This window comes from Pinus tabuliformis, chromosome 2_1 (assembly GCF_031772625.1).
Source record: "Pinus tabuliformis cultivar Carrire ecotype Pingquan chromosome 2_1, CPIR1, whole genome shotgun sequence".
Lineage (NCBI taxonomy): Eukaryota > Viridiplantae > Streptophyta > Pinopsida > Pinales > Pinaceae > Pinus > Pinus tabuliformis.
The window spans coordinates 25051127-25078286 of record NC_142299.1 but is presented as its reverse complement, the minus strand read 5'-3'; the positions used below and the strand labels follow the sequence as shown (position 1 = coordinate 25078286).

General features: G+C 36.5%; 1 protein-coding gene across 7 annotated transcripts in view; it reads right to left on the bottom strand.

The window, feature by feature from the left end:
• LOC149198595 (uncharacterized) overlaps positions 1-26363 on the bottom strand; it is a 39087-nt gene extending 12724 nt beyond the window's left edge. The window contains exons 1-4 of one of the 7 annotated variants that reach the window (XR_016253728.1): positions 25835-26349; positions 25539-25732; positions 5015-5099; positions 1834-4341 (exon numbers count right to left, since the gene is read on the bottom strand). Coding sequence is in view for 4 of the 7 variants with exons in the window: in XM_089402077.1 (XP_089258203.1) it covers positions 25561-25732; positions 25835-26091 (429 nt within the window). In the remaining 3 variants the exon portion in view is untranslated. Of the gene's footprint in view, positions 1-1833; positions 4342-4882; positions 4984-5014; positions 5100-25538 lie in introns of those variants that run through there. The other 6 variants (XR_016253727.1, XR_016253729.1, XM_089402078.1 and 3 more) reach the window with 6 other exon arrangements.
• Positions 26364-27160: the final 797 nt, after the last annotated feature.

The window sequence follows — 27160 nt, the reverse complement described above, 5'->3', positions numbered from 1 at the left end:
TAAAATATAATTATCAAAATTAAGGAGGCCTAGATTATGCCTGTGATGTAAGGCTAACAAAGTTATGCCTGTGATGTAAGGCTAACAAAGTTATGCCTATGATGTAAAATATAATTATCAAAATTAAAGAGGCCTAGATGAGGCATTGAGGAAGTTATGCCTGTGATGTAAGGCTAACAAAGTCTACCTATGATGTAAAATATAATTATCAAAATTAAAGAGGCCTAGATGAGGCATTGAGGAAGTTATGCCTGTGATGTAAGGCTAACAAAGTCTAGATGAGGAGGTTATGCCTATAATGTAAGGGTAACAAAGTCTAAATGAGGAGGTTATGCCTATGATGGAAAGGTAACAGCGTAACAAAGCCTGGACTACAGTCTAGATGTAAGGCTAACAAAGCCTGGACTACAGTCTAGATGTAATGTAAGGGTAACAAAGTCTAAATGAGGAGGTTATGCCTATGATGGAAAGGTAACAGCGTAACAAAGCCTGGACTACAGTCTAGATGTAAGGCTAACAAAGCCTGGACTACAGTCTAGATGTAAGGCTAACAAAGTCTAGATGAGGAGGTTATGCCTATGGACTACAGTCTAGATGTAAGGCTAACAAAGTCTAGATGAGGAGGTTATGCCTATGATGTAAGGGTAACAAAGCCTAACAATCCAGATGAAAAGGTTATGCCTGTGATGTAAAGGTGACAAATCCTAACATGAGTTTATGCCTGTGATGTAAGGGTAACCAAGCCTAATGAGCATAATATGCCTGTAATGTAAAGGTAACAAAAAGCATGGATGAGGAGAATATGCCTGTAATGTAATGCAAGGCTAAATGTAATAATTCTCCAGACTGAAATAAATTTCCTAATTCAAACTAATTCTAGGTAAACCAAATTCACAATATATTTGAATACAATAAACCCAATTCATAATATATTTGAATACAATACATTCTCTTGAACAAAATATACTACATTCTCTTCTACAGTAGAGATGCTGATTGGCATTCAATTTGTTTCAAGTCAAGATTCATGTCAAATTACCAATTTACCACACATTCCTTCATGTAATGGTAATATGGTTCCTGTTTGCAATTGTGATTATATAATTGCAGTATGGATATGTCCAGCAATCAATTTATTTCAGATTGATATGGCTGGCAATCAATTTATTTCAATTTTTATGTCATTATATGATACATCGATGGCAATCAATTTATTTCAATTTTTTATATGATACATCGATGGCAATCAATTTATTTCAATTTTATGTCATTATTTAATAGATCGATAACATTCGCTACTGCGCTATGATACGGCTGGCAATCAATTTATTTCAACTCAATTTTTTGTTATTATATCATACATCGATAACATTCCCTTCTGCAGTATGATAGGGCTGGCAATCAATTTATGATATGGCTGGCAATCAATTTATTTCAACTCAATATGCATGTCAAATTACGACATATTCCCTTGTGTAAGGGTATAATCCGTAATCGTTAGATGGCTCCCTTTTACACATTCCCTTGCGTAAGAGTAATACAGTATGATATGGCTGGCAATCAATTTATTTCAACCCAATATTCATGTCAAACTATGACACATTCCCTTGTGTGAGGGTAATGCGCCATCGTTAAATGGTGGCGCGCAATCAACAAATTCCCCTAGATGGCTCCCTTTTACATTGATGGTGATATGCAATCATGAGATGGTTCCCTTATGCAGTAGTGATATCATGGTTCCCTTATGCAGTAGAGATATCATGGTTATGGTTACCAAATATCCTTGGGAGTAGTGATATCCTTGGCAATTGATCAATTTGTTTCGAATCAAGATTCACAGCAACTTAGGATACATTTTCAATCAATATTCATGGCAAATTAGGATACATCTCCTCCAAAATATCATCCCCATATCATCCTCAAACACATGGAATATATAGTCATATTCAAAATTAGTCGTGCTGAAATAGGGTACACTCAAAAATGAGTAAGCGCATTAACATTGAAACAAACACTAAAAATAACCAACAACCCCTCTATAAGTTGCATGGTTAAACTCGTTACATCAAGTGGATGAACGAAAAGTGATATAAGCTGCAACTTAAACTCATTAAATCGAATAGATAACCACCTGAGGTATCAGACATGTAACCACCTGACCTGAAGTTTCAAATATGTATCTCCCCTGCAAAAGGAGCAAACCCTGTATAAGTTGCATAGTTGAACCTGTTACAACAAATTGGATAAACTATAAGTGCTACAAGTTGCGAGTTGAACTCTAAACCGAAAGCCGAGTGTTTAAGCTTTCTACTCCGAAAGCCGAGTGTTTAAGCTTTCACTCATAGAGCTTTTGGAAACATGGAACCAACAATTTCTCCTTTACAAAGGATTCAAAACAATGCAACACCAGTCACCAGCCAACAATTTCTCCTTTACAAAGGATTCAAAACACCCAGGATGGAATGGAGTAATAGTACATTAGTTGTCAAACAAATGTTTGATGCTAGAGATTGGTAAAATAATTCTGAGACCGGAAGAATTTGTTGCATCAAATTTACTTACATTATGACTAAATTACCAAAATTTGGGACAACCAACCTGCACGCTGTTGTTGCCTCCATCCTGTTGGTTCAACCTAGAGGTTGACCAACCTGCACACTGTCTACACGCTGCTATTGGCTTCATCTTGTTGGTTGACCAACTTGCACCCTGTTGACTCCATCCTATCGGTTCAAATTGGAGTTTGACCAACCTGCACAGTGTGTAGGCTGCTGTTGCCTGTTGGTTCAACCTGAAGGCTGTTGGTTCTGCACGCTGCAAGTTGGTTCTGCAAGCTGAAGTGAGCAGGCTGCTGTTGCCTGTTGGTTCAACCTGAAGGTTGCTGGTTCTGCACGCGGCAAGTTGGTTCTGCTCTGCTGTTGCCTGTTGGTTCAACCTGAAAATTGTTGGTTCCATCCAATGAAGCTTGATGCATTCCATCCTTGTTAGTTGCTTCCATCTATTCCATCCAATGCAAAATTCCATCACTTCCATCCACCTGATGCACATCTAGCATTATAATGTATAATTTAAGGTCCACATTGTTGTGCTCATCTCATTATAATCTCTGATGCACATCTATCAGAGAAGCATGATGCACATCTATCCAATGAAGCCTGATGCACATCTAACATTATAATGTATAATTTAAGGTCCACATTGTTGTGCTCATCTCATTATAATGTCTATTGATTCCAAGGACCACGATGTTCCATCCAATGTCTGTTGATTCTAAGGACCACGATATTTCATCCAATGAAGCGTGATGCATTCCATCACGCCACTGCATCACGTCATTCCTCCAATGCATCACGCCATTTCATACTGTTGGTTCCTTCAACTATTCTATCTAATGAAGCATTCCATCCAATGAAGCCTGATGCACATCTACCATTATAAATTATAATGTATAATCCTGGGGACTACATTGTTGTGTTCTAAGGACAACCTTGCCATATCATCTTGTTAGTTCTTTCCAACTATTCCATCTAATGATATAATGTATAATCCTAGGGACCACATTGTTGTGTTCTAAGGACAACCTTGTCATATCATCCTGTTAGTTCCTTCCAACTATTCCATCTAATGAAGCATTTCGTCTGTTCCATCCAATGAAGCTAGATGAACATTTATCATTATAATGTATAATTTTAAGGACCACATTGTTGTGCTCTAAGGACAGTTCCATCTGTTAGTTCCATCCAATGTTCCATGCAATGAAGTCTGAAACTCATCTATCATTATAACGTCTGATGCTCATCTGTCATCTGTCATTATAATGTCTAATTCATGAACATTTATCATTATAATGTATAATTTTAAGGACCACATTATTGTGCTCTAAGGACAGTTCCATCTGTTAGTTCCATCCAATGTTCCATGCAATGAAGTCTGAAACTCATCTATCATTATAACGTCTGATGCTCATCTGTCATTATAATGTCTAATTCCCGGGACCATATTGTGTGTTCATCTCATTATAATGTCATTTAAGCACACCATTGTGTTGTGATTCCAAGGACCACTTTGTTGTGCATGTTAATTCATCACATACTTGTGCTCATCTATCATTATAATGTTGATTTGAGCATTATAATGTTGATGTGAGGGACCATGTCGTACATGTTGTTGCACATGATACTATCGTTGTGCTCCTCAATTATGTTTTGATTTGAGCATCATAATCTTGATGTGAGGGACCATGTCGTACATGTAGTTGCACATGATGCTATTGTTGTGCTCCTTAATAAGTGTTTTCTTGTGTGTATTAGGTAAATGGTTGTAAATATAGCATAATGGTCCCTGCCAAGATATCCAAAACACAATATCAATTACAATTTGATTATTTTTCATTATTGTCTTTCGCTACCAAAATATCAAAAACTATTAACAAAACGCTTTGAGACATTGCAATACATTGAAATGTATTTGTCTGGGTTACAAACAAGACAATGTAATTGTTTGAAGTAAAAACAAGACTTCAAAAAATTTTAAGCTTTGCGGTTTCCATTCAAACATTGTGATCATTCAAACATTGTGATCTCCATTCACACATTGTGATCATTCAAACATTGTGATCTAGACAACAATACCTCAAAATTTTCACACATTGTGATCATTCAAACATTGTGATCTAGACAACAATACCTCAAAATTTTCAATATTATTGTCCTAAGTATCCGATAGATCTTCCCCTTCCTCATAGAAGGGGAAGGGAAGAACAACACATTATTTCACCTACGCCTAATGAATAAAAAAGAAAGTCCATAAATTCACCTCTAAGTACCGAAGTTAAATACGCTATAAATTGAAGTACACTATAAATTAAAACACATTAATTCACCTCAACATACAGGTGAATCTAGGTGAATCTTCTTATTCATCACCTCCGCATAAAAAGTATGCCATAAATAAATCTTCTTATTCACCACCACCACCATAAATCTGGGAGAAAGAAAAAAGCACATTAATTCACCTCAGCATACAGGTGAATCTTCTTATTGATCACCTCCGCATAAAAAATATGCCATAAATAAATCTTCTTATTCACCACCATAAATCTGGGAGAAAGAAAAGAAAGAAAAAACACATTAATTCACCTCCGCATACTCGGCATAAAAAGCATGCCATAAATAAATCTTCTTATTCACCACCATAAATCTGGGAGAAAGAAAAAGAAAGAAAAAAACACATTACTCGGCATAAAAAGCATGCCATAAATAAATCTTCTTATTCACCACCATAAATCTGGGAGAAAGAAAAAGAAAGAAAAAAACACATTAATTCAACTCAGCATACAAGTGAATCTTCTTATTGATCACCTCCGCATACAAAAGTATGCCATAAATCTTCTCCTCAATAAGAAGAAAACTGTATGCCATAAATAAATACAATGAGGTCAGAAAAAACACATTAATTCACCTCCGCATACTCGGCATAAAAAGCATGCCATAAATAAATCTTCTTATTCACCACCATAAATCTGGGAGAAAGAAAAAGAAAGAAAAAAACACATTAATTCAACTCAGCATACAAGTGAATCTTCTTATTGATCACCTCCGCATACAAAAGTATGCCATAAATCTTCTCCTCAATAAGAAGAAAACTGTATGCCATAAATAAATACAATGAGGTGAATCTTCTTATTGATCACCTTCGCATACAGAAGTATGTCATAAATCTTCTTATTGTGTATGCCATAAATCTTCTCCTCAATAAGAAGAAAACTGTATGCCATAAATAAATACAATGAGGTGAATCTTCTTATTGATCACCATACATAAATAAATACAATGAGGTGAATCTTCTTATTGATCACCTCTGCATACAGAAGTATGTCATAAATCTTCTTATTGTGTATGCCATAAATCTTCTTCTTATTGTGTATGCCATAAATCTTCTCCTCAATAAGAAGAAAACTGTATGCCATAAATAAGTGCCATAAATCTTCTTCTTATTGTGTATGCCATAAATCTTCTCCTCAATAAGAAGAAAACTGTATGCCATAAATAAGTACAATGAGGTGAATCTTCTTATTGATCACCTCCGCATACAGAAGTATGTCATAAATCTTTTCTTATTGATCACCTCCGCATACAGAAGTATGTCATAAATCTTCTCCTCAATAAGAAGTCTGTATGCCATAAATCTTCTCCTCAATAAGAAGGAAAGAGTATGCCATAAATATTCTGATTGATGGCCTCTGCATACAAAAGTATGCCATAAATCTTCTCCTCAATAAGAAGGTGAATCTTCTTATTGATCACCACCGCATAAAGATGCCATAAATCTTCTCCTCAATAAGAAGGTGAATCTTCTTATTGATCACCTCCGCATAAAGATGTCATAAATCTTCTCCTCAATAAAAAGGAAACTGTATGCCATAAATATTCTTAATGATGGCCTCTGCATAAAGAAGTGTGTCATAAATCTACTCCTCAATAAGAAGATCACCTCCGCATACAGAAGTATGTCATAAATCTTCTCCTCAATAAAAAGATCACCTCCGCATACAGAAGTATGCCTTAAATCTGGCATAAATCTTCTCCTCAATAAAAAGGAAATTGTATGCCATAAATATTCTTATTGATGGCCTCTGCATAAAGAAGTATGTCATAAATCTTCTCCTCAACAAGAAGGTGACTCTTCTTATTGATCACCTGCGCATACAGATGTATGCCATAAATCTTCTACTCAATAAGAAGGAAACTGTGTGCCATAAATATTCTTATGATGGCCTCTGCATAGAGAAGTATGCCATAAATCTTCTCCTATGTCATAAATATTCTTATTGAAAGCCTCTGCGTAGAGAAGTATGCCATAAATCTTCTCCTCAATACCGTGAATCTTCTTACTACGCATACAGAAGTATGCGTAGTAAATCTTCTCCCCAATAAGAAGGTGAATCTTCTTATTGATCAACTCCACATACAGAAGTATGCCATAAATCTTCTCCTCGATAAGAAGGAAACTATATGCCATAAATATTCTTATTGATGGCCTCTGCATAGAGAAGCATACCATAAATCTTCTCCTCATGCCATAAATATTCTTATTGAAGGCCTCTGCATGGAGAAGTATGCCATAAATCTTCTCCTCAATAAGGTGAATCTTCTTATGCAGGATAAGGTGAATCTTCTTACTCCGCATACAGAAGTATGCCATAAACCTTCTCCTCAATAAGAAGGGGTGAATCTTTTTATTGATCAGATCCGCATACAGAAGTATGCCATAAATCTTCCCCTCGATAAGAAGGAAACGGTATGCCATAAGTATTCTTATGCCATAAATCTTCCCCTCGATAAGAAGGAAACTGTATGCCATAAGTATTCTTATGCCATAAATCTTCCCCTCGATAAGAAGGAAACTGTATGCCATAAGTATTCATATGGCATAAATCTTCCCTCGATACGAAGGAAACTGTATGCCATAAATCTTCCCCTCGATACGAAGGAAACTGTATGCCATAAGTATTCTTATTGATGGACTCTGCATAGAGAAGCATGCCATAAATCTTCTCCTCATACCATAAATATTCTTATTGATGGCCTCTGCATAAAGAAGTATGTCATAGATCTTCTCCTCATACCATAAATATTCTTATTGATGGCCTCTGCATAAAGAAGTATGTCATAGATCTTCTCCTCAATAAGGTGAATCTTCTTACTCCGCATACAAAAGTATGCCATAAATGTTCTCTTCTTAAATCTTCTTTTGATCACCTCTGCATACAAAAATATACCATAAATCTTCTCATCGATAAGGAGGAAATTGTATGCCATAAATATTCTTATTGATGGCCTCTTCTCCTCGATAAGAAGGAAATTGTATGCCATAAATATTCTTATTGATGGCCTCTGCATACAGAAGTATGCCATAAATCTTCCCCTCGATAAGAAGGAAACTGTATGCCGTAAGTATTCTTATGCCATAAATCTTCTCCTCAATAAGGTGAATCTTCTTACTCCGCATACAGAAGTATGCCATAAATGTTCTCCTCAATAAGAAGGTGAATAAGCATAAATGTTCTCCTCAATAAGAAGGTGAATCTTCTTATTGATCACCTCTGCATACAGAAATATGCCATAAATCTTCTCCTCGATAAGAAGGAAATTGTATGCCATAAATATTCTTATTGATGGCCTCTTCAAGAAGGAAATTGTATGCCATAAATATTCTTATTGATGGCCTCTTCTCCTCAATAAGAAGGAAATTGAATGCCATAAATATTCTTATTGATGGCCTCTATATAGAGAAGCATGCCATAAATCTTCTCCTCAATAAGTTGAATCTTCTTATTGATCACCTCTGCATACAGAGGTATGTCATAAATCTTCTCCTCAATAAGGAAATTGTATGCCATAAATATTCTTATTGATGGCTTCTGCATGTATGCCATAAATCTTCTCCTCAATAAGGTGAATCTTCTTATTCATCTCCTCCGCATACAAAAGTAGTATGCGGTAAATCTTCTCCTCAATAAGGTGAATCTTCTTATTCATCTCCTCCTTCTCCTCCGCATACAAAAGTTGTATGCGGTAAATCTTCTCCTCAATAAGACGGAAATTGTATGCCATAAACAGAAGTAGTATGCGGTAAATCTTCTCCTCAATAAGAGGGAAATTGTATGCCATAAATATTCTTATTGATGGCCTTACATACAGAGGTATGCCATAAATCTTCTCCTACTTTTTTTTTATTGATCACCTCTGCATACAGAAGTATGCCATAAATCTTCTCTACAATAAAAAGAGTGAAAAAAGTGAATCTTTTTATTGATCACCTCTTAGAAGTATGCCATAAATCTTCTCTACAATAAAAAGATCCACTCTTTTTATTGATCACCTCTGCATACAGAGGTATGCCATAAATCTTCTCCTCAATAAGAAGGTTTTGTATGCCATAAATCTTCTCCTCGATAAGAAGGTGAATCTTCTTATTGATCACCTCCGCATACAGAAGTATGCCATAAATCTTCTCCTCAATAAGAAGGAAACTGTGAAGTATGTCATAAAAGTATGCTATAAATCTTCTGCTTCCATCTTCTCCTCAATAAGAAGGAAACTATATGCCATAAATATTCTTAGAAGTATGACATAAATCTTCTCCTCAATAAGAACAACTTTGCTATAAGAATATTCTTATTGATCACCTCACCTTTGCATATAGAGGTATGCCATAAATCTTCTCCTCAGTAAGAAGGAAATTGTATGCCATAAATATTATGATGGATCACCTCTGCATACAAATATTCTGATTGATCACCTCTGCATACAGAAGTTTGCCATAAATCTTCTCCTCAATAAGGAAGAAACTGTGTGCCATAATAAATATTCTTATTGATCGCCTCCACATACAAAAGTTTTTCAAAGAAACTGTGTGCCATAATAAGAATAATAAATATTCTTATTGATCACCTCCACATACAGAAGTTTTTCATAATAAATATACTATATGCCATAAATATTCTTAGAAGTATGACATAAATCTTCTCCTCAATAAGAAGGAAGTTGTATGCCATAAGAATATTCTTATTGATCACCTCTGCATATAGAGGTATGCCATAAATCTTCTCCTCACTAAGAAGGAAACTGTATGCAGGTATGCCATAAATCTTCTCCTCAATAAGAAGGAAACTGAATGCCATAAATATTCTGATTGATCACCTTTGCATACAGAGGTTTGCCATAAATCTTCTCCTCAATAAGAAGGAAACCGTATGTCGTAATAAATATTCTTATTGACTGCCTCCGCATACAAAAGTTTTTCATAATAAATATACCATATGCCATAAATATTCTTAGAAGTAAGCCATAAATCTTCTCCTGAAGAAGAAGGAAGTTGTATGCCATAAGAATATTCTTATTGATCACCTCCACATAAATATACCATATGCCATAAATATTCTTAGAAGTAAGCCATAAATCTATCTTCTCCTCAATGAGGAGGAATAAAAAGGAAACTGTATGCCATAAATATTCTGATTGATCACCTCACGCATACAAAAGTTTGCCATAAATTTTCTCCTCAATAAGAAGGAAATTGTATGTCATAATAAATAAATATTCTTATTGATCACCTCCACATACAAAAGTTTTACAAAAGTTTTTCATAATAAATATTCTTATTGATCGCCTCAATAGAATGGTAAACAAAACAAAACAAAAAACATTAATTCACTAGAAGAAATTGTATGCTATAAAAAAAACATTAATTCACTTCCCCTATGATTTCCCTTCCCCTATGAAGAAAAGAGAAAGCTCGTTAATTCCTCATTCCTATCTCTGGGGTTTACTCCTCATTCATATCTCTCGAGTTTACTCCTCATTCCTATTTCTCGTTAGAAGCTCCTCCTCATTCCCATCTCTCATTAGAAAAGGTTCTACACTTCCCCTATGATTTCACTTCCCCTATGAAGAAAAGAGAAAGCTCGTTAATTCCTCATTCCTATCTCTGGGGTTTACTCCTCTTCATATCTCTCAAGTTTACTCCTCATTCCTATTTCTCGTTAGAAGCTCCTCCTCATTCCCGTCTCTCGTTAGAAAAGGTTCTACTTAGGAGTTGAGGAAAATCCTCCTCATTCCTATCTCTCGTTAGAAAAGGTTTTAATTGGAGTTAAGGAAAGTTTTGAAAGCTCGTTAATTTCTCCCCATTTCTATAAATCCTACTTGGAGTTGAGGAAAATCCTCCTCATTCCTATATAAATCCTACTTGGAGTTGAGGAAAATCCTCCTCATTCCTATCTCTCGTTAGAAAAGGTTTTACTTGGAGTTAAAGGAAAGTTTTGAAACCGCACTATAGCGAGATACGACACCACCGATCACTTTCTTTTCACCAATACTTATGTTCATGGACTATGCCTAACATTCGTACTTAGTTTATTTTTTGTTACCAAGTATTATCTTTGTCCTTTATACAAATGAAAACCCATACACATTCATCATCAACAACATTATACAAAAAAAATGCACAACAATATAAAGGGAGGGACAACTCCCTGCAATATGAGTCTACCCGAATCAATATATATAATCTTCACTTTTATAAAGTACAAATTAAATCTTGGGAAACCCCAAATTTACACTTAGCCAAATTTCCAACTTTCGGCAAACTCGGTTGCCCAGCTCGTCGGCGCCTCACATTTGTACTTAGTTTATTTTCGTTACCAAGTATTATCTTTGTCCTTTATACAGATGAAAACCCATACACATTCATCATCAACAACATTATATAGAAGAAATGCACAACTATATAAAGGGAGGCGCAACTCCCTACAATATGAGTCGGCCCGAATAAATATATATAATCTTCACTTTTATAAAGTACAAGTTAAATATTGAGAAACCCCAAATTTACACTTAGCGAAATTTCCAACTTTCAACAAACTCAGTTGCCCAGCTCGTCGATGCCTCTGAACGGTCGTCGCACAACTCACCAACCCCTCGTTCACCTCGTCGCACGATCGTGTCGTTTGCCCAACTCGAGCACGCCTCGTCGTAACTGTGTCGCCACACCCAAGCGCCCTCCGCACGAGTCACACCTTCGTTTCACCAAACCGGCACACCAAACTTTGTTTCAACACTTCTCCATTTTGTCGTGCACGGCGCGCCCTACCCAGGGGACCCGTCCGCACGAGTCACCGTTCTACCCAACCATCGTGCACGGTGCGCCCTCACCGGGCCGCTCATCCACACAACCTTTGTGTCACCCAACTCACCTTCGTGCACGGCGCGCCCAACCGAGTCACCCGTTGAGCACTTCGGTTGGTCATCCCGGGTCACCTATTCAGCCCAACTCGTCGGCAAGCGCACCCGTCGTGCAGCCCAGACCAACTCGTCGAACTCACCCAAACACGTTCTCCTTTGCAGCTCGCCGAACTGCTTGTCATGCGGGCGCATCACCTACACCACCTACGGTTCTGCTCCCCTACGCATTTCGCACTTCGCTTTTACCTTGACTCTGCATTTGTATGTTCGAATGATCGTTCGAATGATAACTCTGCCATCCCACCGCACGCCTATGTATATCGTTTGGTGGACGAGTCAACCACCCGGCCGACCTCCCAACCTTTGCAACTCGTCGCACGGTTGGTGGGTCGGCTCACCCCAATTCGTGGGTCCACCCCCTCCACACACCCATCGCAACACTTCGTTCGATCGACCCGCGGGTCGAGCCCAGCGTGCCCACCTATAAAAGTCACGAAGAATCACACTATACTACTTTGCCCTAGATTCTTCAACACCAAACTCCTCTCAACGCAACCCAACCTCCTCTCAACAACCTCCTCTCTAGCTTAAGAAAGATGATTAATCTATGTGACGTTCTTAAATGAATAGTCAACAACCTCTCTCTTACTTGCCAACAACCTCGATGCTTACTCTGATGTTTAAGCTATGTGACATTCTTAAATGAATAATCAGGAACCTCTTTCTTGCTTTCTTGCTAGCAACCTCAATGCTTACTCTCTCTTTCTTGCTAGCAACCTCGATGCTTAGTTTAATGCTTAAGCTATGTGATATTTTTAAATGAATAGTCAAAGAAAAAAAGCTTCAGAAAATAAAAAGAAAAGGAAAGAATTTAAAACAAAAAAGACCCTCAAAAAATAAAAATAAAAACAGACCCACAATCTCTTTCATGCCTCAATAGTCTCTTTCTTGCCTCTAAGAAATTGAGAGGCCTATCTCAAAAAGCTTCAGAAAATTAAAAGAAAAAGAAAGAATTAAAAAAAAAAAGACAAAAAACAAACCTTGGAAAACAAAAAACAAAAAAGACCTTCAAAAAAACAAAAATAAAAAACAGACCCATAATCTCTTTCATGCCTCAATAGTCTCTTTCTTGCCTCTAAGAAATTGAGACAGCCTATGTCTGGATTGAGAGAGAAACCTTGGAGAGATTAAAAATAAACAGGTTGCTCTCAACAACCCACAACCTCTTCATCTTTTTTGTCTTAATAGTCTCTTTCTTTCCTCTTCATCTTTTTTGCCTCAAGTTTCTTTCTTTCCTCTTTATCTTTTTTGCCTTAATAGTCTCTCTCTTTCCTTTAAGAAATTGAAACAACCTCTCTCTCAGCCTTTCAGAGATTAAAAAAAACCAAGTTGCTCTGAACAACCCACAACCTCTTTCTTTCCTCAATAGTCTCAATAGTCTTTTTCTTGTCACTGAGAAATTGAAAGCACCTCTATGAGAAATTGAAAACAAAAAAAAAACAAACCCACAATCTCTTTCATGCCTCAATAGTCTCTTTAAGTCTCTTTTTTGCCTCTGGGAATTGAAACCACCTCTCACAAAAAAAAGCTTCAGAAAATTAAAATAAAAATAAAGAATTTAAAACAAACAAAACAAAAAAAAACTTTAAAAAGTAAAAAAAAAAAAAACAGACCCACAATCTCTTTCATGTCTCAATAGTCTCTTTCTTGCCTCTAAGAAATTGAAACAGCCTATCTTTGGATTGAGAGAGAAACCTGGGAGAGATTAAAAATAAACAGGTTGCTCTCAACAACCCACAACCTCTTCTATCTTTTTTGCCTTAATAGTCTCTTTCTTTCCTCTTCATCTTTTTTCTCTCCTCTTTATCTTTCATGCCTTAATAGTCTCTTTCTTTCCTTTGAGAAATTGAAACAACCTCTCTTGCCTCTTTCTTGCCTCTGAGACTTTCTTTCCTCTTCATCTTTTTTCTCTCCTCTTTATCTTTTATGCCTTAATAGTCTCTTTCTTTCCTTTGAGAAATTGAAACAACCTCTCTGGACTCTTTCTTGCCTCTGAGAAATTGAAAGAACCTTTCTTGCCTCTGAGACTTTCTTTCCTCTTCATCTTTTTTCTCTCCTCTTTATCTTTTATGCCTTAATAGTCTCTTTCTTTCCTTTGAGAAATTGAAACAACCTCTCTTGCCTCTTTCTTGCCTCTGAGAAATTGAAAGAACCTTTCTTGATTGAGAGAAACCTTTGAGAGATTAAAAAAAAAAAAACAAGTTGCTCCCAACAACCCACAACCTCTTTTTCTTGCTTAATACTCTTTCCTTGAAATTGTAACAACTTCTCTTGCCTCTTTCTTGCCTATGAGAAATTGAAACAACCTCTCTCTCGATCGATAGAAACCTTTAAGAGATTAAAAAAACAGGTTGCTCTCAACAACCCACAACCTCTTTCTTGCTTAATAGTGATTTTCTCGCTTTCAACAACCTCTCTCTTGCCTCAACCTAGGAAGCCTCAACCTCCTTTCTAGGTTGAGAAAGATGCTCCTCAACCTCCCCCTCTTGCCTCCTAGGTGGAGGCCTCTCTAGGTTAAAAAAAAATGCTTAATCTATGTGACGTTATTTCTTAACCTCTCTCTTGCCTTAACTTAGGCATCTCTAGGTTGGGAACCTTTGCCTCCTAGGTGGAGGCCTCTCTAGGTTAAAAAAAATGCTTAATCTATGTGACGTTATTTCTTAGCCTCTCTCTTGCCTTAACTTAGGCATCTCTAGGTTGGGAACCTTTGGAAGATTGAAAAAGAAAGTGTGAGGTTGAGAAAGATGCTCCCTCAACCTCCTCTCTAGGTTGAGAAAAATGCTTAATCTATAGCTAGCAACCTATCTCTTACTTTTGAGAAATTGAAAAAATAAAGTGTGAAAAACTAAAACAGAAACCAGGTTCCAATGCCCCACAACCTCTCTTAACTCAACCTCTATGTGAGATTGAAAAAGAAACCAGGTTGCTCTCATCACCCACAACCACAGAGATTGAAAAAGAAACCAGGTTGCTCTCAATGACCCTCAACCTCTCTCTTGCCTCACAGAGTCTGTGAGGAAGAAAGAGCTCCCTAAACCTCCTCTCTAGGTTGAGAAAAATGCTTAATCTATAGCTAGCAACCCCTCTTACTTTCGAGAAATTGAAAAGAAAAACTATGAAAAACTAAAACACAGAAACCAGGTTCCTCTCAATGACCCACACCCTCTCTTAACTCAACCTCTCTGTGAGATTGAAAAAGAAACCAGGTTGCTCTCAACACCCACAACCACAGTGATTGAAAAAGAAACCAGGTTACTCTCAACAACCCACAACCTCTCTCTTGCCTCAGAGTCTGTGAGGAAGATTGGAAAACCTCTCTGTGATTCAAGAGAGAGATTGAAAAGAAAATTTGATGTGAAGGAGATTGGAAAACCTCTGTGATTGAAGAGAGAGATTGAAAAGAAACGTTGAAAAAATTACAGGTTGCTCTCAACCTTTCTTTGAGATTGAAAAGAGCTTGAAAAGGAAACCAGGTTGCTCAGTTAAGATTGAAAAGGGACCTTGAAAAAGAAACCAGGTTGCAACCTCAAATATTCGAGATTGAAAAGAGACATTGAATATTTGAGGTTGAAAAGAGACACTGAAATAGAAACCAAAACCAGGTTGCTCCCAACCTCTATTTGAGATTGAAGTGATACGATGAAATAGAAACCAGGTTGAGATATTTGAGATTGAAGAGAGACGTTGAAATAGAAACCAGGTTGCTCTCAACCTCTCTTTCAAGGAATTGAAAGGAAAACCAATTTGACCAATCTCTTTTGAAGGTAATCCCCAGTTACAAATTTACCCGATCAAAACCAGGTTGCTCTCAACCTCTATTTGAGATTGAAAAGAGACATTGAAATAGAAACCAGGTTGCTCTCAACCTCTATTTGAGATTGAAAAGAGACATTGAAATAGAAACCAGGTTGCTCTCAACCTCTGAAGGTAATCCCCAGTTACAAATTTACCCGATCAAAACCAGGTTGCTCTCAACCTCTATTTGAGATTGAAAAGAGACATTGAAATAGAAACCAGGTTGCTCTCAACCTCTATTTGAGATTGAAAAGAGACATTGAAATAGAAACCAGGTTGCTCTCAACCTCTCTTTCTTTTGAGGGATTGAAAGGACAACCAATTTGACCAATTGCTTTTGAAGGTAATCCCCAATTGCAAATTTACCGGATTGAAGAGAGACGTCGAAATAGAAACCAGGTTGCTTTCAACCTCTATTTGAGATTGAAAAGAGAGGTTGAAATAGAAACCAGGTTGCTTTCAACCTCTATTTGAGATTGAAAAGAGACATTCAAATGGAAACCAGGTTGCTCTCAACCTCTATTTGAGATTGAAAAGAGACATTCAAATGGAAACCAGGTTGCTCTCAACCTCTCTTTCTTTTGAGAGATTGAAAGGACAACTAATTTGACCAAATGCTTTTGAAATGGAAACCAGGTTGCTCTCAACCTCTCTTTCTTTTGAGGGATTGAAAGGAAAACCAATTTGACCACTCTTGCTCTCAGCCTCTTTTTCTTTTGAGTGATTGAAGCAACAACCAATTTGACCAAATACTTTCTTTTGAGTGATTAAGGACAACCAATTTGACCACTCTCTTTCTTTTTGAGGGACTGAAAGGGCAACCAATTTGACCAAATGCTTTTGAAGGTAATCCCCAATTACAAATTTACCCACTTACTCCATTAAAGAGTAATGGATAAACGATTTGACCTGGTTTAGCCTATCAGAATGCTAAAAGAAACGGGCCTTACATATATGAAAAAGAAACCAGGTTGCTCTCAACGACCCTGAACCTCTCTCTTGCCCCACAGAGTCTGTGAGGAAGAAAGAGCTCCCTCAACCTCCTCTCTAGGTTGAGAAAAATGCTTAATCTATAGCTAGCAACCCCTCTCTTACTTTTGAGAAATTGAAAAAAAAAACTATGAAAAACTAAAACACAGAAACCAGGTTCCTCTCAATGACCCACACCCTCTCTTAACTCAACCTCTCTGTGAGATTGAAAAAGAAACCAGGTTGCTCTCAACACCCACAACCACAGTGATTGAAAAAGAAACCAGGTTACTCTCAACAACCCACAACCTCTCTCTTGCCTCAGTGTCTGTGAGGAAGATTGGAAAACCTCTCTGTGATTCAAGAGAGGGATTGAAAAGAAAATTTGATGTGTGGGAGATTGGAAAACCTCTGTGATTGAAGAGAGAGATTGAAAAGAAACATTGAAAAAATTACAGGTTGCTCTCAACCTTTCTTTGAGATTGAAAAGAGCTTGAAAAGGAAACCAGGTTGCTCAGTTAAGATTGAAAAGAGACCTTGAAAAAGAAACCAGGTTGTAACCTCAAATATTTGAGATTGAAAAGAGACATTGAATATTTGAGGTTGAAAAGAGACACTGAAATAGAAACCAAAACCAGGTTGCTCTCAACCTCTATTTGAGATTGAAGAGATACGTTGAAATAGAAACCAGGTTGAGATATTTGAGATTGAAGAGAGACGTTGAAATAGAAACCAGGTTGCTCTCAACCTCTATTTGAGATTGAAAAGAGACATTGCAATAGAAACCAGGTTGCTCTCAACCTCTCTTGAAATAGAAACCAGGTTGAGATATTTGAGATTGAAGAGAGACGTTGAAATAGAAACCAGGTTGCTCTCAACCTCTATTTGAGATTGAAAAAAGACATTGCAATAGAAACCAGGTTGCTCTCAACCTCTCTTTCTTTCGAGGGATTGAAAGGACAAACAATTTGACCAATTGCTTTTGAAGGTAATCCCCAATTACAAATTTACCCGATAGAAACCAGGTTGCTGTCAACCTCTATTTGAGATTGAAAAGAGACATTGAAATAGAAACCAGGTTGCTCTCAACCTCTCTTTCTTTTGAGGGATTGAAAGGGCGACCAATTTGACCAATTGCTTTTGAAGGTAATCTCCAATTACAAATTTACCCTCAAATATTTGATATTGAAAAGAGACATTGAATATTTGAGGTTGAAAAGAGACACTGAAATAGAAACCAAAACCAGGTTGCTCCAAACCTCTATTTGAGATTGAAGAGATCCGTTGAAATAGAAACCAGGTTGAGATATTTGAGATTGAAGAGAGACGTTGAAATAGAAACCAGGTTGAGATATTTGAGATTGAAGAGAGACGTTGAAATAAAAACCAGGTTGCTCTCAACCTCTCTTTCTTTTAGGGATTGAAAAGACAACCAATTTGACCAATTGCTTTTGAAGGTAATCCCCAATTACAAATTTACCCGATCAAAACCAGGTTGCTCTCAACCTCTATTTGAGATTGAAAAGAGACATTGAAATAGAAACCAGGTTGCTCTCAACCTCTCTGATATTTGAGATTGAAGAGAGACGTTGAAATAAAAACCAGGTTGCTCTCAACCTCTCTTTCTTTTAAGGGATTGAAAAGACAACCAATTTGACCAATTGCTTTTGAAGGTAATCCCCAATTACAAATTTACCCAATCAAAACCAGGTTGCTCTCAACCTCTATTTGAGATTGAAAAGAGACATTGAAATAGAAACCAGGTTGCTCTCAACCTCTCTGATATTTGAGATTGAAGAGAGACGTTGAAATAAAAACCAGGTTGCTCTCAACCTCTCTTTCTTTTAAGGGATTGAAAAGACAACCAATTTGACCAATTGCTTTTGAAGGTAATCCCCAATTACAAATTTAACCGATCAAAACCAGGTTGCTCTCAACCTCTATTTGAGATTGAAAAGAGACATTGAAATAGAAACCAGGTTGCTCTCAACCTCTCTTTCTTTTGAGGGATTGAAAGGACAACCAATTTGACCAATTGCTTTTGAAGGTAATCCCCAATTGTAAATTTACCGGATTGAAGAGAGACGTTGAAATAGAAACCAGGTTGCTTTCTCAACCTCTCTTTCTTTTGAGGGATTGAAAGGACAACCAATTTGACCAATTGCTTTTGAAGGTAATCCCCAATTGCAAATTTACCGGATTGAAGAGAGACGTTGAAATAGTAACCAGGTTGCTTTCAACCTCTATTTGAGATTGAAGAGAGACGTTGAAATAGAAACCAGGTTGCTTTCTCAACCTCTCTTTCTTTTGAGGGATTGAAAGGACAACCAATTTGACCAATTGCTTTTGAAGGTAATCCCCAATTGCAAATTTACCGGATTGAAGAGAGACGTTGAAATAGTAACCAGGTTGCTTTCAACCTCTATTTGAGATTGAAAAGAGAGGTTGAAATAGAAACCAGGTTGCTTTCAACCTCTATTTGAGATTGAAAAGAGACATTCAAATGAAAACCAGGTTGCTCTCAACCTCTCTTTCTTTTGAGGGATTGAAAGGACAACCAATTTGACCACTCTCTTGCTCTCAGCCTCTTTTTCTTTTGAGTGATTGAAACAGACAACCAATTTGACCAAATACTTTCTTTTGAGTGATTGAAAGGACAACCAATTTGACCACTCTCTTTCTTTTTGAGGGACTGAAATGACAACCAATTTGACCAAATGCTTTTGAAGGTGATTCCCAATTACAAATTTACCCACCTACTCCATTAAAGAGTAATGGATAAACGATTTGACCTGGTTTAGCCTATCAGAATGCTAAAAGAGACGTGCCTTACATATATGAAGTTTTTATACCCTATAAAATTTGATGGTGTCAACGTTGATTATGTTGGTATATCAGACTGCTAAAAGGGACGGGTCTTTACATAAATGAAGTTTTTATGCCCTAAAAATTTAATGGTGTCAATGTTGATTATGTTGGTATAAGTGGAAGCACCGAACTACATTCTAAGAACAAGTTTAAGGATGCCCAACATGTCAAACTTCCCCACATTAATGGTGTCAATGTTGATTATGTTGGTATAAGTGGAAGCGCCCAACTCCATAAACACAAACATAAACACAAATTCTAAGAACAAGTTGCACGGACACCCAACATGTCAAATTTCCCCTCTTCATCCGTAACTTTGCTTTTTGTAAATTGTAACTTTTGACTTTTGTAAATTGTAAATTGAGCCAGTTTAGCTAGAGTACTATTGTAAGTTCTTATGTTACCGGATCCGGCTCAGGCAAGTGGAGTATTGCCGGATCCACGGATCTGAACCGGATCCGGATCCGGATACTCCCAAATACGCTAAAAATACGTATATTTTAAAAAATGCGGGTTTTGGAAACGGAAAGCCGATTTTGGATACGGATCCGGACGGTGGCTGTCGGAATAGGTGGCCGAAAAAGCAACGCAGATATTTTGTGGTCCCGATATTAAAACATTACTTTTAGTTTTGTCGTTGTCGGACTCTGCGTAGCTCTGTCTGCTTTGACCCTTTCGTTTTGTCGCCATTCGTTCCGGGCTCAGTGCTCACCGCCGACCCCTCCTGCACAGGACTTTTGCTTGCGGGCTTACCGCTTTACGGTTTGGTTTTATCGTTTACGGTTTGGTCCGTAATGGTTTATGGTTTACGGTTTGGTTATATATATTTATTATTTAATATTTATTTGGTTTATGGTTTGGTTTAAGATTATGTTATATATATTATTTAATATTTATATATATATTAAACAGTTATATATATTATTTAATATTTAACAGTTATATATATTAAATAACAGTTATATTAATATATATAAACATGAGAAAGTAAATAATTATAAACCGGTATAATTGTAAATAATTATAATTGTAAAGAATTATATTTATAACAGTTATATATATTATTTAATATTTAACGGTTATATATATTATTTAATATTTATATATATATATATGTTATATAATATAATTATATATGTTATAACTTATAACTTATATAACATAATAAATTATAATAACAGTTAATAGTTATATTAATATTTAATATATGTTATTCAAATTTTTAAAATGTATTTAAAATTTAAATTTACTTTTTTTAATGTATTTAATTTTACAATTTAATTTTTAATTGCTTATGGATAATCATAATATTAAATTTTAATATATTATAACTTGACTTTTAAATGCAATGGCAACTTGCAAGTAACCAATAGAGTATTTGATTTTTTAGCTTTAAGGTGTTTTTTAAAAGTTTAAATATATATATATATATATATATATATATAGTGAGTAGTCCGAGTGAGTCCGAGTCCGAGTCCGAGTCCGAGTCCGAGTCCGAGTCCGAGTCCGAGTCCGATCTCCGAGTCCGAGTCCGAGTCCGAGTCCGAGTCCGAGTCCGAGTCCGAGTCCGAGTCCGAAGTCCGAGTCCGAGTCCGAGTCCGAGTCCGAGTCCGAGTCCGAGTCCGAGTCCGAGTCCGAGTCCGAGTCCGAGTCCGAGTCCGAGTCCGAGTCCGATCCGAATCCGAATCCGAATCCGAATCCGAATCCGAATCCGAATCCGAATCCTGGTAACTTATTTGTAAGTTCACAAAAATGGAGAGTTTACAAAATTGAGTACCTTGGTAACTTACTTTGACTTTTGTAATTTAGCTTCTAAACTCCGTATGCAGTGAGTTGATAGGTAGTGAAAAGAGAGAGAGTTTTGACTTTTGTAATTTGGCTTATAAACTCCCTATGCAGTGAGTTGATAGGCAGTGAAAAGAGAGAGAGTTCCCGGTGTCCATACTAAGACCCAATGTAGAGGTGAGCATCCTACGCTTGCTCTGACGTATGAGTGAGGTCTCTAACCATCCCTTGCTGTTGGTTGATCCTTGTTCAAGGTTCAAATTCAACTAGTGAAAGTTGGATTTGAGACTAGGTATAAATGTGCAGTTGAGTTCCCGGTGTCCATACTAAGACCCAATGTAGAGGTGAGCATCCTACACTTGCTCTGACGTATGAGTGAGGTCTCTAACCGTCCCTTGCTGTTGGTTGATCCTTGTTCAATATTCAAATTCAACTAGTGAAAGTTGGATTTGAGACTCGGTATAAATGTGCAGTTGGCGTAGCTACTTCAACTAGTGAAGGTTGGGTTCGAGATTAGGTATAGAGACTAGGTATAAATGCCCAGTTGGCGTATATCTACTTCAACTAGTGAAGGTTGTGTTCGAGACTAGGTATAAATGCCCAGTTGGCGTAAGCTACTTCAGTGCGGTTTGGAGCAGGCACCATTTCTTATTTACCCAGGACCCATCCACATTCATATGTCCTAAGTTGAAATGTATAAACCTTTAGAATAAAGTAATAATCTATGTAATGTTCATTTGGAGTATGTCCTAAGTTGAAATGAAACTTTAGAATAAAATAATCTACGTAATGTTCGTTTAGAGTATATAGCTGACCTGATACCTCATTTAGAGTATATAGCTGAGCTGATACCAGGAACATCTGTAATGTTCGTAATGTTTAAGAATTGGGTTTTGACTTTTGTAAATTGAGTTTAGCCCCTCATTTAGAGTATACAGTTGACCTGATACCAGGAACCTATGTAATGTTCGTAATGTTTAACAATTGGGTTTCGACTTTTGTAAATTGAGTTTAGCCCTTGTAAATTTGGACCTTCGGAAATTTTGTAAATTGAGTTTTGACTTTAAAAATTGGGTTTTGACTTTTGTAAATTGAGTTTAGCCCTTGTAAATTTTGGACTTTCGAAAATTTTGTAAGTTTACTGGTAAGATTGAGTAACCTGGTAATTAGGCAGAATAGTTATAATCCTCCCGTCCAAATTATAACGTCATAAGTTTAAATAAATTGAGAGTTTACAAGATTGAATTGAATAGACTGGTAAGATTGAGTAGCCTGGTAAATAGGCAGAATAGTTATGATCCTCCCCGTCCAAATTATAATGCCATAAGTTCAAATGTACAAACCTGAGTTTACAAAATTGAGTTTACAGAACTGAATTGACTAGACTGTAAGATTGAGTAGGCTAGTAGTTAAGCAGAATAGTATGTCATAAGTTGAAATGTATAAACCTGAGTTTACAAAATTGAATTGATTAGACTGGTAAGATTGAGTAGGCTGGTAATTAGGCAGAATAGTTATAATGTCGTAAGTTGAAATGTATAAACCTGAGTTTATAAAATTGAATTGAATAGACTGGTAAGATTGAGTAGCCTGGTAATTAGGCAGAATAGTTATGATTCTCCCCATCCAAATTCAAATGTCATAAGTTGAAATGCATAAACCTTTATTCAAAGGTCTAAGTTCGAAATGTATAAACCTTTAGAATAAACTTTAAAGTAATCTATGTGATGTTAGTAATATTCATTTAGAGTATATACTATGAGCTGACCTGATACCAACCTTAAGAATAAACTTTGAAGCAATCTATGTAATGTTAGAAATATTCATTTAAAGTATACTATGAGCTGACCTGATAGCAGCAACCTCTGTCTTGCGGGTGACTGAAAAATGTATAAACTCTAAAATAGAGTAATCTACGGAGTTCTGAATATATACTTTGTGCTGGCCTGATCCCAGTTGAGTTTAAGCTGAGTGGTTAATTAAGCAGAATTGTTGCTATCCTCTGATCCAAATTCAGATCTCATAAGTTGAAATATATAAACTTTTTATTCTGCGATCCTCCCGAGGACCCATCCACATTCATATGTCCTAAGTTGAAATGTATAAACCTTTAGAATAAAGTAATAATCTATGTAATGTTCATTTGGAATATGAACTAAGTTGAAATGAAACTATAGAATAATATAATATATGTAATGTTCGTAATTTTCATTTAGAGTATAAAATATATAGCTGACCTGGTACCAGGAACCTCTGTAATGTTCATAATGTTTAATTAGAGTATGTAGCTGACCTGATACCAGCAACCTCTGTCTTCCGGGTGAGAGAATAAAAAAAATTATATAATTGTATAAACTCTAAAATAGAATAATCTGCGGAAGTATATACTACAAAAAATTGTATAAAATCTAAAATAGAATAATCTACGGAGTTCTGAGAAGACTAAATTAAAGAAAAAAAATTATATAGTTGTAACTCTAAAATAGAATAATCTACGGAAGTATATACTAAAACAAATTGTATAAAATCTAAAATAGAATAATCTACGGAGTTCCGAGAAGAGTATATATGGAATTCTGAGTAGAGTATATAATTGTATAAACTCTAGAGTATATACTAAAAAAAATTGTATAGACCCTAAAATAGAATATACGGAATTCTGAGTGGATTATATAATTGTATAGAGTCTAGAGTATATACTAAAAAAATTGTATAAACTCTAAAATAGAATAATCTACGGAGTTTTGAGTAGAGTATATACTTTGAGCTGGCCTGATCACAGTTGAGTTTAAGCTGACTGGTTAAGCAGAATTGTTGCTATCCTCTCATCCAAATTCAGATCTCATAAGTTGAAATATATAAACTTAGCCAGTTGAGTTTAAGCTGAGTGGTTAAGCAGAATTGTTGCTATCCTCTCATCCAAATTCAGATCTCGTAAGTCAAAATATATAAACTTATAAAAGTCATCAAAAGTATAAACTTATAAAAAGTAATCAAGTAATCTATGTGTCGGCCTGATAACACCTGATACCGGCAACACCTCCCTGGCCAGAGGGCAACACATCTCTGCCCAGCGGGTTTAAAAAGACCAATTAGGGTTGAAAAAGAGACCAATTTGACCGATTTGAGACCAATTAGGGCTGAAAAAGAGACCAATTTGACCGATTTACTTTGGCTTTGGTGTTTCATTTTGAAACAAATATGAAACACCAAGTAGTTGGAAAAAAAAATTAGGTGACTATCATTCACATAGTTGAATAACTCCAATAAATAGAGTAGATAATACAAATACACGGTTTGTCGGTCGACCGTCTAGAAGGAAAGCACCAAGTTTTAAGTTCAGTTTGTCATCCGCAATTGCAGATTTATTTCGTTTTATTTGAAGACCGAAGAGAATATGCTCGGTTTGTCAGTCAAGCCTCCAGAAGGAAAACACCTTGTTTAAGTTCAGTTTGCCATCTGCAAATGCAAGATTTATTTCTAATTTATTTATTTCATTTTATTTGAAGGCGGAAGAGAATATGCTAGGGCAAGCACCTAGTTTTGTCTATCACCTGCAAATTGAGATGGATTTCATTTATTCTAGGTTGAAGGGAATATGTTTCTAATTGCATGTTTTGAGTTTTCAATAATATGCAATATGCTCGGTTTGTCAGTCAAACGTCCACAAGGAAAACACCATGTTTAAGTTTAGTTTGCCATCCGCAAATACCAGATTTATTTCGTTTTATTTGAAGGCCTACCAAAATATGCTAAGGCAAGCACATAGTTTTGTCTATCACATGCAAATAGAGATGTATTTCATTTACTCTATGTTCAAGAGAATATGTTGTTTATGGCATGTTCTCAGTTTTCAATAATATACCAAGGGTTGCCTTTGAGATCAAACTGCCTTCAAAGGGAACTAAGAAATAGAAATTGTCTTGAAAAAGGAAATGTCGTCAACTGAAAAGAAAGAGAATAAAAGAGATATATTTCGTTTTATTCGAAGGTTGACGAGAATATGCCAAGGCAAGCACCGAATTTACGTTGTAATCTGCAAAGACATGTATTTCGTTTTATACGAAGGTTGACGAGAATATGCTGTTAATAGCGTGCTTTAGGTTTTCAGTATTTTTTGAGGCCGTGAAAATTTGTATCCAGTAAAGAACTTAAAAAAAAAATCTATGGAAGGAAAGTAACAGCAGTTCTCATGTATATCTTTAAAATTAAACAGAAAACTAGGGAATAGAAATTGTCGTGACAAAAAAAAATGGGAAAGAAAAAACATTTATGCATTTGCCTTATGATGTAACTGGAATTAGTTAAATAAATTACCTCTTGCATGAAGATCCTTTTATCATTTAAACTCCATGGGAGAAGCTATCACCAGTATTTGATCACCACCTTCCAGGGGAAATTCTCCATTCATCGTAAGTCTGTCAACGCCCATATTGAGGTTAAGACTTTCATTAGCTATCACCAGTATTTGATCACCACCTTCCAGGGGAAATTCTCCATTTATCGTAAGTCTGTCAACGCCCATATTGAGGTTAAGACTTCCATCCGTTGGGAATGGGACCAAGCTACCGGCAATCAACCAACAAGCATTACGTTTAACTGACTAAAGAAACCTGCGGTAAAGAGAGAGAACTGGACAAAAGCCCGTATCAGTCATCTGGAGAAGCCTCAAGGTCTGCACAAAAGCAGTATTCGGCACGACGTGCATCTTTGCTCGGGATAAAGAGATGATAAGCTTGGAATCTGATGCAAACCCACCATCCCTCCCTCCATTAACAAGATAGGGTTTCAGTTGTAGATCCAAGAACAGTCGATGGCACGCGAAAGCCACTCCGGTGCCTATCGCACCCATCAAATCCTGGATCGACATTCTAGATGCTACAGCGGAGGTAAGTTATAGTCGATCAGTGTTGCCTTTTAACAATGGCCAGTGCTCTGTTACATTTAAACTGTTCGTCGCACGCGAAAGCCACTCCGGTGCCTATCGTACCCATCAAATCCTGGATAGTCATTCCAGATGCTACAGCGGAGTTAAGGCATTGTCGATCAGTGTTGCCTTTTAACAATGGCCAGTGCGCTGTTACATTTAAACCCCAGAAATAGATTGGGATTAACTATAAGGAGGGCACTTGTTTTAGGGTTAGGGTTAGGGTTAGAGAGAGACATTTGGATTAATTATTAGGGAGGCACTTGTTTTAGGGTTAGGGTTAGAGAGTTAGAGACAGACATTTGGATGCGAGTTTGGATAACGTGTGGTGATAATATCGCATTAATTATCAGGACACTTAGCTTAGGGTTAGGCTTAGAGACGGACATTTGGATGTGAGTATGGGTAACGTGTGGTCATAATATCGGATTAATGGTTAGGATACTTGGTTTAGGGTTAGTGTTAGAGACAAACATATGGATGTGAGTTTAGCTAAAGTGTGGTGATAATATCCTAATGGCATTCCACCTTTCTAGGACCAAGTTTAGGAAAACGACCTAGGTGGTCATACTAGAATAATTGCAACCCCTTATCCACAAAAATTTATCAAGACCAATACCAAGGTTGCATAAGAGTCTTGGTTGAACATTATCTTCATTGTGGGATTGACCAACCATGTAGCAAAAGGACTCCTTTTCTATGAAGTTAATCTCAAGCCTTTAAGGTATGATAATTAAAGCACTCCCAATTTGATCACCTAACCAGTTGTGTGTGATAATCTCCAAGTTGTATTTCATGGAGGAGGTGTATCGATAAGTTATTGGTAATGTAGTATTTTTTTGGGGTTGATTTATAGGTTTAATTGGTGCCATGCAAAGTAAACATGGCTAAATTAATGGTAAAATGGAGATCAGGGAATGGGTATGCACTCGAGGAAGGTGAAGGTAGAGTAACACTTGGGAAGTGCATCAAAGGAAGCATGTTGGAAAATTACAATGAAGGATAAGTAGTA